Source organism: Sminthopsis crassicaudata, chromosome 5 (assembly GCF_048593235.1).
Source record: "Sminthopsis crassicaudata isolate SCR6 chromosome 5, ASM4859323v1, whole genome shotgun sequence".
Lineage (NCBI taxonomy): Eukaryota > Metazoa > Chordata > Mammalia > Dasyuromorphia > Dasyuridae > Sminthopsis > Sminthopsis crassicaudata.
The window spans coordinates 228,829,809-228,843,767 of record NC_133621.1 but is presented as its reverse complement, the minus strand read 5'-3'; the positions used below and the strand labels follow the sequence as shown (position 1 = coordinate 228,843,767).

Below are 13,959 nucleotides of genomic sequence, written 5' to 3'. Positions count from 1 at the left end.
AATCAACAAAACAATAAATCAAACTCTTATTAAAAGCTTATACTAATTTCTAAGGTGTGTATATTCAAACTGAACATTTAACAGTCATCTCTTAAGAGTTGTTTTCTAATTCCTACATACCTTCATTCTACAGCTGAGGAAGACCAAAGTTCTTTTCACTGCCCTCCAGACAAAGGAGGGAGAATCTATGACTTTTGAGGCACTTTCTTTCTTTGAATCCATGATCTTAGAATCCACACAGTCTTGGGAAAACCTTAGCTTAAAAAGACCAAGTTCTCCCATTCTATTCACAGCCATTTCCAGTCATCTTGACCTATATCTTGCCACTGGATCCAGATAGTTCTGGAGGAGAAAGTGAGGCTGGTGACTTTGCTTAGCTCTCCCTCACTTAAATCCAATTCTCTTGCATGTCATGGCATCACTTCTTTGGTATCAAGGTCTTTGAGAAAGGAGGTCCATCAACAACCTCAAGAGGGACTATGAAACAAAGAAGGCTGCCATGGAAAGGGGGTAGTTGTGTGTATGTGTGTATGTGTGTGGGGGGATCAGATCAAAGAATAGTGGGATTTTGGGGTTTGGTTGTATACACAGGATCCTCTGCCCTGGACACTTTGGAATCTCCCCTTCTGCCTATAGGATAGCAGTTTGCTGTTCTGAGGTAGTTTGGATAGCTCATTGATCCCTGGAGGAGAAGAAAGAAATTTGTCTCTAAGTTCTCTGAAAGATGCCAAAGATAGAATTCTTCAGTCTCTGGAGAAATTTCCGCTGCTAGGACTCTTGAATAGGGTTTGAATGCTAGGCCTCTTGAATAGGGTCTGAATTTACAATTTTTGGGGGGAAGGTTCATCATAAAACTTTGGGGAGCAAGAAGTATTTGGTGGAGCAGAAAGAACACTAGATTTTTAGCAGAAGATCTTGGCTCTCTTCACTGTTCTGCATTTTAATTTCTCAGTGACATTAGGCAACTCAACTTACTTCTTTGGATTTCTGTGTTCTCGTATGAAAAAATGAAGGGCTAGAGGATTTCTAGGTCCGCTCCAGCTTTAAATTCTATGGGTGCATATGGTCATGAATATATTCATAGGTATATACAGGCAATTCATAAATTTGCTTTGTGTGTATGTTGCATTTGATGTGTGGGAATGAGTGTGTAAGGAAGTATGCTGGCATATACATGTGTATATGTGACTCCTAAAGGAGCAGTCACAGAGAACCATGATAAAAGGGCTAACATCCCCTCCTATTCCCCCAAATAATGTCTAGTTCTTGATTCTCCCTCATTCCCAATTTAACACAGAAAACACTTTTAGAAAAGGGGACCCCTGTTTTGAGAGCTTGAAGTTCTGGATCCAGGAAGGGAGGAGAAGGGAGGGAGGGAAGATGAAACCTCAATCACATTCATTGGCCCTGCCTCAGTCCCCTGGCCTGAGTCACTGCAATCTCTCAGTTTCCACACCTGCATAATGGGAGGGGGTGGTGTGAGTTGGGCCCTTTGAAGATGAAAAGCGGGCATTTTGGGGTGAAGGTTCATAAACATCTATGCTGCATCTGGCCCCCAATTAAGCAAATTAAGGGAGGAGCTGAAGCAGCAAAATGTCCCAAGCCCATTAAGGCTGTTAATTGCTCTTGACCCAGTGGCAGGGACCAAGCCTGGCTCCCAGAGGTATAAAAGGACCATGGGACCAGAGACTTGTCATCTTGTTAACAACTCCTCTCCTCTTCAGACAACCTTTCCCAGAAGCAGAATCATGACTTGTGGATCTTATTGTGGAGGCTCTGTGAGAGCTTTCAGCTGTGCCTCAGCCTGTGGGCCCAGACCTGGCCGCTGCTGCGTCACTGCTGCTCCCTACCGAGGAGTGTCCTGCTACAGGGGACTGTCCGGCTTCGGCAGCCGCAGCTTCTGTGGAGGCTACAGGGCTGGCTCCTGCGGCCGTAGCTTTGGCTACCGCTCTGGCGGAGTGTGCGGGCCCAGCCCCCCCTGCATCACCACTGTGTCTGTCAACGAGAGCCTCCTGACCCCCCTCAACTTGGAAATCGACCCCAATGCTCAGTGTGTGAAGCACGAGGAGAAGGAACAGATTAAGTGCCTGAACAGCAAGTTTGCTGCCTTCATTGACAAGGTGAGTGATGGAGAAGTGAGCTCTCCTCTGCGGGAATGCCTTCTGGGGAGAGGAAGCAGACAAACAGAGGGAAAAGTCTTTTTGATTCCAGTGTAGGATGGTTCTGCCTTAGCTTTGACAAAAGGGGAAGACTGCCAGCTAGACACCCCTTCTGTATTGAGCCACAATATCCCAATCAGCACTGGTGTCCTGGAAACCCCATCTTCCTCAAACCTTCTCCCTATGGCTTATTCTTTGTGAGGTGAGCAGAGGAGAACTGGAGAGTCCCATCTCAGAATAGGAGTTTGCCTTTAGAATGAGAAAGCTGGGTCTTTGGACTAAAGCAATTTTCTCATTAAGGCTCAGAGAACCAGATATTTCTATTTGGGGACTCCAGATCTACAAAATAGGTGGGCTAGGTGATCTCGAAGGTATCCCCTGGCTCTAGATTTTGTATTCACCCCTTCTATTCTTAAATTGTCTCTGTGTTGGAAAAATCCAGATGTTCAATAACTCATTAGATAATTTCTGGATTAGAAAAGTATGATTTCTTCCCTAGCCATCCTTGGAATTACAAAATCCATAACTTTAGTTCTTGGTGAAAATATTCAGGGATTTTTTTCTTTTTTTCTTTCTTTATTTTATTTTTTATTTATTTATTTTTTTTATAATTAGTTGTCCTCTGATCTGGACAGGACACATGTTCAGAGGATCAGCCTGTTATTGCTTTTAAAAAAATATTTTTAGTTTAATTTATTATTTTTACTACTGTTTCCTTCTGCCTTCCCTCCTGTCCCCTATCTTCCTTCTCTTTTTTTTCCCTTTGAGTTCCTGCCTGGTGTTACTCCTATCGGGGAGCACTCTCCATGGGATATAAGAATAACTAGGAACTAGCCTGACCATTCACCTTCCTTGGACAATAGGTGCGGTTCCTAGAGCAGCAGAACAAGCTTCTGGAGACCAAGTGGCAATTCTACCAGAACCGGAAATGCTGTGAGAGCAACCTGGAGCCCCTTTTCCAGGGCTACATTGAGACCCTGAAGCGGGAACTGGAGTGTGTGGAGGCTGACAGTGGGCGCCTGGCTTCTGAGCTCAACCACGTGCAAGAAGTGCTGGAGGGCTACAAGAAGAAGTGAGAGTTTGGCAAAAGAAAGGAAATAGGCTTCTTCCACTATAGAACCTCCCAATAGTAAAAGGAGTTAGAGACTGGAGCACAGAGATAGGGAGACTTTTAATAGGAGGAAGATTCAGGGACATGAATGCACCTGGTAAAGGAGGAAGGAAAGGTGTTAGAACCCTCTCAGTTATGGTGTTAGGAAACAAATAAGAGCCTTCTGGATGTTTATTATTTTTCCATCCTAGATTTGCTGTTAATTTCCTATTGAAGCTATCACTACTTTTCTTGACATTATAGTCAACTCTCATACCCTCATACCCCAAAGACTCTTATAGACCCCAGAAAGAAAAATCTTTTGTTACTATTTTATTATCTATCTGTATAGCCAAGGAAAGATATGAATCAGCTAGTTAATTCAGAGAAAGAAGGCAGCTCAACATAGGCTGATGATTTGATGCTGTTTATCTTCCTATTATGACAGTATAGATAGAGAGAAAGGAAATCATAGAAAAACTAAGGAAGATAGACAGCATTTTAACTCCTCCAAAGAGAGCTACACAGGGAGGCTTTCTGAAGTGCTGTGTGTCTCAGGTTTAAACAGAGGGTGATTTTTAAATGATCTGCATTGCTAGTGGACCCATCATTGATTTGGAGAACCAAGAGTTAGGTCTCCAATTTTTGATCCTGAATCTAAATGGGATCTTTCCTAGTTAAAATGCTCCCCCTTTCCTCAGAGGGACTGCAATCTGCCTCCCACTGATATGGGTTCCCTCTCCTTTATTCTATTTCAGGTATGAGGAGGAGGTTTCCCTGAGAGCCACAGCTGAGAATGAATTTGTTGCTTTGAAGAAGGTGAGTGACATTGGGCATAGTGTTTGATTTGAAAGAGAGAAAGAAAAGTGCCCTGAAATATGTACCCACAAAGCTTTCTTCAGGGTATAGATATCTGGGATTTTCAAAAAGAGGGTAAGATGATCTTTCCAAAGTAAACCTGATGAATTTTTAAGAAAACCAGGATACTGAGAAACACAATTAGAAGCTGGGAGGTGATGTTTGATCAGGGAGTAGCATCCAACTCCAAGGAAGGGACAGGTATGAATTGACCTCTGAGGGAGCTTCCTAGCTTCAGATTTTATGATTTACCTGCTGGAGAGTGGCGGAAGTTCTGCCAAGTCTTGTAGCAAAGAAGCATCTATGTATCTGGATCTTTTCCTGTCCCGAGTTTCTTCTTCGTTTCTTGAAAGTGGAAGCTAAAATCGAATCCATAAGCAAAGATATGATTAGGAGTAAAAGGACATAACATATATATTGGAACTGAAGAGGCAGGTGAATGTTTGGTAGGAAAGAAAAGGAGGAAGAGATCTGAGGATATTCCTCTAGATTGGGAAATGGCCTCTGGGAAATTTTACAGATGGAGTAGAGCACATTTTGAAACTGGGAATGAAATACATTTGCGAAGAAGGAAACCCAGATTTATGTTCTACTTTTGCATCTTGCTATCTACTTGACTCTCAAGTTTCTTCATTATAAACTTGTAAGCTTTCATTTCTATGTGTTCACTGTTCTTTCTCCATTTCCCAATAGGATGTGGATTGTGCCTACCTCCGCAAATCTGACCTGGAGGCCAACGCTGAGGCTTTGACAGAGGAGATCAGCTTCCTGAGGGCCTTGTATGAGGAGGTGAGAAACCAAGAAGGAGTACCTGGGAAATGGCACAGACCATGGGGAAGGGAAGGAAGGGAAGGATCCATGGGACTTATTCATGCCAGGCTACAACAGCAGCTTGTCCCCTGATTCGAATACATTTGAAACATTCTCTCCAGGATAGGAGGCCTTGGAGTAGGGGAGCTAAGGTTCAAAAGCTAATTTTATTCAGGAATTCAGTCCCATTGCTGGCTCAGGAGGCTAGAGTAAAAACCCGTAGAGACTCCTGATCCCTTATAAAAACTGGCAAAAAGTTTGCAAGAACATGCTTGTAGGACTAAGTCCAAATGATTTGTCAAATGAAAGATAGAAAGTAAATTAAGTCTATAAAATGAGAGAGCAATGGACTAGATGTCTAAAACTTCTAAATTTTACAGTTTTTCTACATTTCCCCCCTGCCCTAGTTTGGAAGATTTAGAAATAAAAGCATTTACATGTCCACGTAGATCTGGAAGAAAGGAATGGGCTAGAGACCATGATGATGGATCAAACTAGAAAATCAGATAGCAGGTCAGCTGGATAAGTCAGGAGAAAGCAAGGAATCTGTAGGTCTGACCAGAAATCAGCAAGTAGGATCAATTGAAATGGAAACAGCTTGGATGACTCCTCTTGCCTTTCTGTTTGTCTTTCCTGGGACTGTGTATCTGGAGTGGGAGATTTGGAGAGGATGGACCACAGTGGGCATGTCTGAAAGGAAGATGGAATCCTGAGGAAGAATTGTACAAAGATAGAATTCCATTCTCCACAAACTTTTGGCCATCTCTTTCTTTTTCTCCTTCCCCTGACTTTGTAGGAGATCCGAGTCCTGCAGTCCCACATCTCAGACACTTCCGTTGTTGTGAAGATGGACAACAGCCGAGACCTCAACATGGACTGTGTCATTGCCGAGATCAAGTCTCAGTACGATGACATTGCCAGCCGCAGCAGGGCTGAGGCCGAGTCTTGGTACCGCAGCAAGGTGAGTGAGCATGGATTCCTCACCTTTTTCTCCCACCTGAACTGCAGTGGGAAGGACTTGCCTTTTTTCTGGATATATTCATTCCAGGCCTTTATGGAGGCTCCTTTCCCATTGTAGTTTAAGGGAGGAATAGATTATTGTAGCAATTGTTGAGATAAGTTTGTGATTTTTGTTTTTTTCTAGTACATGATTCCCCTCTTTCTCTTTTTCCCTTTATAGTGTGAAGAGATGAAGGCCACAGTGATCCGCCATGGGGAGACTCTACGCAGAACCAAGGAGGAGATCAATGAGCTGAACCGTATGATCCAGAGATTGACTGCTGAGGTGGAGAATGCCAAATGTCAGGTATGGACAGAGATCACATTTGGATAGAAAAGAATTAGGTTAAACCATAGTAGGAGAGATTCAATATACATATATTTCCATGGGGAACTCCCAAAGAACCAGAAAAGATAAAAGATAAAGGGGTTCTATAGAACCTTTTCCCTTAAAGAAGCCCCTTTTTATATGAGAGAGAAACAGACAGACAGACAGAGACAAATACAAAGGCAGACACACAGAGAGGTGGGTGAGGAAAGAATTATTCATAGAGGCAGGGAAAGAGTTGGGGTTTGTCTCATTTAGGAAATATGATTCCTGAAATGCTTTGCTAATCTGACTTCTCCTCATGGGTTCCTTTTCCCTCTTCCAGAATTCCAAACTGGAGGCTGCTGTGACACAGTCTGAGCAGCAGGGTGAGGCTGCCCTCAATGATGCCCGTTGCAAGCTGGCTGAACTGGAAGAGGCTCTGCAGAAGGCCAAGCAAGACATGGCTTGTCTGCTGAAGGAGTACCAGGAGGTCATGAACTCCAAGCTGGGTCTGGACATCGAAATTGCCACCTACAAACGCCTGTTGGAAGGCGAGGAGCAAAGGTGGGTGCCTTGAGCAGTCTTTCCTTTTTCCCAATCCAGCCAGGTCTCCCAGATTGCTCTGTCCCTAACCATTCTGAACTAGGGCAGAGGAAACAGTCACTCGACTCTCCTTTACAAACTTCCCCCATCCTGCACTGGACAGGTAATTTGAACTTAGTCCTATGCGTATTCTTCCCACCCCTTAGAAACAATTGAGTGGGGGTTCTCAATTGGATTCACTGACTGGGGTGTGTCAACTCAGGGCTTACCTGTAGCTTCCTTAGCAAAGTATCAGAGTCCTTTGTACCTGGTCTCAGCAATCTTTACATCCTCCCAAATCTCTTCCCTACATCCACTGGTGGCACTTACCCCCCTCTTATTCCTAGAACTCTACCATCCCCTTAATATGATACTTAGTCCTACCCATCCATGATAGTTAGCACACCCCAGGTTCTTAGCTTCTCAACTCTGACATTTATTCCATTCTCATTCTACCCCCACCAATGGCACCAGTTCATCCCTCCCTCATATTTAACTTCCCAGCCTTGACATTTAATGCTTATTCCATCATTGGCACTTTACCATTTATCTCTAGGTCTCTGGCTCCATAGGTACTTTAAAAAGACTTTAATCACATTGGTTGGACTCTGACTTTCCTGGCAAATTCATCCATAGCTTTCTATCAATTTGATTGTGTTTTATACTTGAGGACTTTGATGGGAAGCTTTCATTGGCCTATCCAGAGCCATTGTACTCTGTTGAGTTCCCAAAACCGGAATCAATAATGGAAGTAAGGGTTGCAGCTAAATACGAAGAAGAACTTTCTGTTGAGATACTCAAAGGTTGTGTCTCCTTCTAGATAGAGCTTTACAAAAAGAAATGACCACTTTTTTGGTGATGGGGAAAATACTGTCTCATTGAAAGGAAGGGAATGAGTCTAATGTCTCTGGCTGAGTCATTAGTAGGAGATGAGACAGAGAAATATAAGCCAAGTTACAGTCTATGTCTTTTGGGTCTTTTGGTCAGCCAGTCAACAAATAGCATATCTCCATATTGGGCATCTCCTTTCTATGAGTATTGGGAAGGAATGTTGGTAGAGATTTGGCTTCTGCTAAGCTCCCAGTCTTATGATTCCAATGATTCCAAATTCAGTGCATAGTGAATGACTTTGAATTTTATTCCACCTTAATTGAGTGAACTGAGGGGCTTTATTGATATTAAACTGACCTCTCTTCCTTTTCTTCCCAACACAGGTTGTGTGAGGGTGTTGGCGCTGTGAATGTCTGTAAGTAATTTCAGCTTTCCCCTTTTGCTCATATTGGGGTTGCTGGAGCGTCTCTTGTGGTGGTTGTTGCTTTCTAGATGTTCTGAAGCAGACCAAGTTGTAGCACAGACTTGACCCTGTCTTTCTCTTGCCTATCCCCATCCTAGGTGTCAGCAGCTCCCGAGGTGGCGTCGTCTGTGGCGATCTCTGCACCAGCACCTCCGGTGCCCGTGTTGTCAGCACCGGCAGTAGTGGCCCCTCTGGTGGCAGTGTGGTGGTCAGTGCACCTAATGCCTGTGCCCCTTGTGGGGGTGGCAGTGGCATTGGCACCGGCTGTAGCATCCGCTCTTGTGGTACCAGCTGTTGTGGAGTCAAGAGGTGTTAGGAAGTCAGGAGGAAACAGAACTGAACTTCACCCCCAGAAATGTCACTGCAACCTCACCACATCCTTTACTGCTCTAGGACAGCAATGTATTCTTCAGTCTCATCTTCCCTCCATGGGCCCAGCCACAGTTTCAACAGAGCATGAGAACTTGCACATTTTATGCCTCTAAATGAAATTTTCCAAGGACTTCCATCTTCTTTTTCTTCTACTACCTAATATTAAACCAGACCTTAGTAGCTATTGGATGGCCTGATCTTAATACCCAATTGGATCTAGTTCTCTGATGGGTGGATGGCTCCCTTTTCTGAATCTGCTGCTTATATACCAGGCAGTTATTTCTTAGTAGATATCTCACTGTACTTCTTCTCCAACTGTCTGTCTGTCTTCTGCTGGATTATTTGGCTCTGGCAGGTCTGTTACAATAGCAATATTAAGGTCTACAGAGGGTGGAGGAGAAGCCCCATCTGGGAGCAAAGGGTTTCTCAGTAGCTTTAGGTAATGAGCCTTGGTTGTGCCAGCAGTCACCTTGCCTATGCTGTCATTGTGGCTGCTGCCTCTGGAATGGGAAGATGAGAAACACTGCTGTATTTTTGTTTTCAGTTGACTCTATGGTATTCACACCCCATCTAATTTCCTTCCCCTGTCTATGCCCAAAAGTTCCCAGAAAGCCAATAATTCAATTTCTTGTATGTTTGTCTTTGTTTCATTCTGCCTCTCCAATAAACTCAATGTAGTGAATCAAGTCTGATGGCTAAGAGTCTTAAATGTACCCATGATACTGATTCACAAATGTGATTTAGAGGATTCATAGAATTCCTTACAGGGTTACCAAGTATTCTAAGACTGGAGGGAGTTGGGAAATTCTCCAGTTGGTAGTCAGCTCAGTTCTAATTATCTGTCTCTAGGTGATATGATTTCAAAAATAGGATATTCTCCCTAAGTAATACAGGCTGATTAGATCTGCCTCCTTCCCATAGGTGAAGGATGGTCACACATATAAAAATAGTAACTAATGAATATTCATGAATACAGTCCCTAATCTCAAAGGAATTCTACCAACACCGGTGTTCTGCTATATTGGATCAGCTCAAGTTTGCTGCATTCATATGAATCCCCAGTTACCTTTGTTTATATAACAGGGGTCAAGAGGAGACTCCCTCCCACTCCATTCTGCTGGGTATATTCCTCCTCATGGACCCAAATTTTTCATTTGCGAATCCATTGGAGGTCCAAGAGATCAAGGATCCCTGTTGATCCTTGTTACATATAGAGCAAAACTACACAAACAGGAAGGTTACATAGATGGACACTGGGTTATTTGTTATATATAGATCTGACCTTTATGGATAGATCAGGCAAAGATGGGAGCCCAGAAAATGACAATGACATGGATATGTATATGTCTTCTTATACCCTTCTTGTATGAGTGTGTCCAGATGGTTTGTATATTTTCTAGAAGTTAGATTGATCTATGTTTCTTGAAATCACAAACACCATTAACAGGACCATCCTCAGGTTCAGGTACAAAGGGTTCTGGGACTCAGGACTTAGCTTCTCCTTTTCTTTAAACCCAACCTACAAAAGAATTAAGAATCTTTGGGGCAACGGCCACACTGAAGTGAGAATCATAAGATCACAGACCTAGTTCTAAAGAGACAGAGGAGACCTGGGTTGCTGACTTTATCATTGATTCACAAGAGGTTAGGCAAGTCTTTTTATCCTTCTGGGGTCTTTGCAGCTCTAAGATTCTGTGTTTTAATAAGCCCACTTCACCAACCACTGAGTGATTCGGTCCACCTGTCTGTATCTTTAAGTTATGTTCCTCTTAGCTTGAATTTGAGTTTTCATAATTATGCACAGTTTTTTAGATGTTACAGAAATCCCTTTCCTTGACTTGAAGCACTTTTCTTCTAGTGTTATATAACACAGTTCTATACAGAAGTCGAATTTCATAGTTCTAGAATATTGAAGTTCTGGAACACTAGAATTCTATAACATTGGACAGGGCTTTCGAGACTCTTTAGTTAGGTCTCTTTATTTAACATCTGAGGAAACTGTGGTGTCAAGAGAGAAGAACTGATTTCCCCAAGGTTACACAGTAGAAAAGTTAAAATTGCAACCTGGTCATCCAGTTCCAGATACTTGACATAGCTAGGTGGCTCAGTGGATCACATCCTGAACTTGGAGCTAGGAAGATTTGAGTTCTAATATTACTTTGGACCTTTACTGGGCAAGTCTGTCTCAGTTTTCCCATCTGTAAAATAAAGATAATAGCACTGACTTCTCAGAATTGCTGTGAGAATCAAATGCAACAATATTTGCAAACTTTAAAATGCTATAAATTCTAACTATCATTATTAGTACTACTATATAAGAGTTGGGTGGAACAGAATGCTATTTGAAGTCCACGTGAAGAGTCTTTACTGGCTAGGGAATCAAAGCATTCCTAGGGAAGGTAGCTTTTAAGTTAGGTTTTAAAGAATGGGCAGAAATTCCGTGATTGAAAGGGAGAAAGAGTCTTTAAGCTATAGGGAATAATGTGAGCAAAGGTATAGAGACGGGAGAGTGAAAGAGAATTATGCCAGGTTAGCTGGGGGCATAGAAAAAATTGGTATGAGACAAGGTTGGAAAGGTAATAGCAACTTGAAGGAAAAGGAGGATGCTGTCAGATTGGGATGGGCCATAAATTTAAGGCAAAAACTTGACTTTTACTCCATAAGCAACAGAGAATCATTGAAAATCTTTAACCAATGGAGAGGCAAGACTAAATCCATGCACAAAATAAAAAATTTAGACATTTGTATGAAAAAATGGCTTATAAAGGGGCCATACCACAAGCATACAAGCCTTCAGGGAAACTGTGGGAATAGTCTAGGAAGGTGGTCCTAGCCTGAGGAGTGGTGGCTCTAGGAATAGGAGTCAGGGGATGACATGGGGCATCTGACCCAGATCTAATAGAGATTGTATCTACTACTAGGGACACAAACAAGATTCTAGAGAATCTTTGTGACATAGTACACAAAAATTTGTATAGTCAGAAGACCTGATTTCAAATTTCCCTTCTAACTATAATACTGAGGTAAGTGAATCATGCTTGGGTTTTCAAAGACTATACTATTAGAATACAGTACAGGTTCTGGAAAAGCTTCAGGTATGGACTCCTTTCCAGGGCCCTTGGTAAAGAATCCTTTGATCTTGGTAACTTTTAAAATAGAGAAAAAGCATAAAGTCCTATCTTGCCCATCTTTTGCTTTTGCAGTGATGGTGGCAGACAAGTGGATGGCAGGTGGGGAGAGGTCCTAAGAAACGTGTTGTTGTTAAATCATATATAAATATTGTGTGAAATGTGAAGACTCTAAATGTGACTCCTTTGCCCAGTGACCAAAGAAGGAATGTTCTACTGGAGAAATTGTATTATTTTAATATGAACATTCTTGCTATTAATGAAATCAGAAGACAAAAGGAAATCACAGCTAAATAGAAGGGTGTCTCAGAAGTTCTATTTTCTAAGAGAGGCAAACAAAGGAGTTGGCAGAGTTGGGTTTTATTGTGCATCCAAATGCAACATGAAATATCATTTCATGGGACGCTTTGTCATTTTGTATTGTATTGCTTATAACAAGCTTTTATAAAAGGATTTCTGTGAAGATAATTATAGCTTATGTGACACTTGTTGCAGGAGATGAAAAGCAAGGGAAATTGTGTAAAGAAATGAATGAGATCTTCCAAAATAAATTGATACACACTTTAATATTTAATGAGTTCAATGCAAAGATGGGCATAGAGGAAGACAAAAAGTATTTTTGAGAATACACTCAGGAAGAATGAATAAAATAGGTCATAGCCTTATATACAAGTCAGGAATTTCATTTCTCTAGGGGGTATCCCAAGAGCCTTACTTAGCTTTAGATTTTTCAGACACCCTATATAGCATTAATCTATTTTATTCAGGAAAAAACCTGAATGACATTGAAAATGGGAAGCTCTAAATAGTATTGCAAAAAAAAAAAAAAAGAATTGTCTATGATTTCAGACAAGAAATAACTGGTTACCAATGTGGGAGCTATGAATCATCAGACAATTGGCTTGTTAGAATGAGGATCAAAATCAACGCCAAATTAGAAGAACAAAAATAGAATTATATGGTGTGCAATTAAAACAGCTCCAAACTGAAATGTTTAAATAAACTATCGATGCAAAAAATAAAAATAGATAAATAGACATCAGCACAAACAATTACTATTTCCTAAGGAACTAAATTAATTACTGAAAAGAGGGGACTAGGAGAGTCCAGAATCTGTCTTAGCAAGAAAGCATCTGATTCCTGCAAGTCAGTGAGTCAATAAACATTAAAAAGCACTTGTTGTGTTCCAGATACTTTTGTAAAAGCTGAACTTGTAAGTTGTTTTTCAGTCATTTTTCAGCCCTGTCTAACTCTTCATGACTCCATATGGAATTTCCTTTGTAAAGATACTAGAGTGGCTTGCCAGCTCATTTTTTACAAATGAGGAAACTAAGGCAAATAGGATTAAGTGACTAGCCCAGGGTCACACTAGTAAGTCACTGAGGTTGGGTTTGAACTCAGGTCTACCTAACTTCAGGGTCTGCACTTTATCCACTGTAACACCTAACTTTCTAGGGATATAATGAAAGGTAAAAGACTATCTCTTTCCTCAAGAAGTTCTAATGGAGGAGAAAAACATACAAATAATTCTGTAGAAATAAGCTATACATAGGAAATATAAAAAATAATTAGTGCACAATGGAGAACAAAAGAATAAAGTACAAGGAAGCAAAGAAAATATGGACAGTCATGAAAATATAATCTTTTCTATTATCATATATTCTTTCTTTAAATGGAAATTTATTATTACATATTTTGAATCCTCCCTGGTATTCTGTTGTGCATGACACTGTTTTTAAAATTTTTTTTTTCATTTTCTGTCTTTCTTTTTCTGTTTTGTTTTTTCTCATTTTGTATTAGTTTTAAATAAGTTAAAGAAATTTGGGGAAAAAAAGAAATAACAGAAGGAAGACACTAGAATTGCGAGGGATTGCAAAAGACTTCCTATAGAAGATGAAATTTTAGCTGGAAATTGAAGGAAGTCAGGGAATCCAGGAAGTGGAATGAGGAAAAAACATTCCAGGTATGAGGGACAGCTAGTAAAAATGCCTAAGTTTGGGAGATTGATTTGTTTTAGGAAGATCAAAAAGAACAGTGTAAGTGAATCAAAGAGTACATAAATAAAGTCTAAAAAGACTGTATAAATAAGGAGAGGGTTAGGTCATGAATGGCCTTGAATGACAGGATTGTAAATTTGATCCTGGAGGTGATGAGTCATTAGAGGCTATTGAAAAGTTGGGGTGTGTATGTGTGTGTGACATAGTTGGGGAGTATGATATAGTTGGACTTATACTTTAGGTGAATGAGTGAAAGATGGATTGGAATGGGGAGAGACCTAAGATAGATATATCAATAAGTCAGATTATTACAGTGGTTCAGGTGTGAGAAGAGGAAGGCTTGCACTAGAGTGGTGGTGA

General features: G+C 41.2%; 1 protein-coding gene across 3 annotated transcripts in view; it reads left to right on the top strand.

The window, feature by feature from the left end:
• LOC141544316 (keratin, type II cuticular Hb6) overlaps positions 1 to 9,156 on the top strand; it is a 44,251-nt gene extending 35,095 nt beyond the window's left edge. For 2 of the 3 annotated variants that reach the window (XM_074270326.1, XM_074270327.1), the window contains 9 exons: positions 1,725 to 2,120; positions 3,023 to 3,231; positions 4,008 to 4,068; positions 4,801 to 4,896; positions 5,714 to 5,878; positions 6,098 to 6,223; positions 6,570 to 6,790; positions 8,023 to 8,054; positions 8,201 to 9,156. In XM_074270326.1, the coding sequence (XP_074126427.1) occupies positions 1,749 to 2,120; positions 3,023 to 3,231; positions 4,008 to 4,068; positions 4,801 to 4,896; positions 5,714 to 5,878; positions 6,098 to 6,223; positions 6,570 to 6,790; positions 8,023 to 8,054; positions 8,201 to 8,418 (1,500 nt within the window). In that variant the 5' untranslated portion in view covers positions 1,725 to 1,748 and the 3' untranslated portion in view covers positions 8,419 to 9,156. Of the gene's footprint in view, positions 1 to 1,724; positions 2,121 to 3,022; positions 3,232 to 4,007; positions 4,069 to 4,800; positions 4,897 to 5,713; positions 5,879 to 6,097; positions 6,224 to 6,569; positions 6,807 to 8,022; positions 8,055 to 8,200 lie in introns of all 3 variants that reach the window. The other variant, XM_074270328.1, reaches the window with a different exon arrangement.
• The last annotated feature ends 4,803 nt before the right edge of the window (positions 9,157 to 13,959 follow it).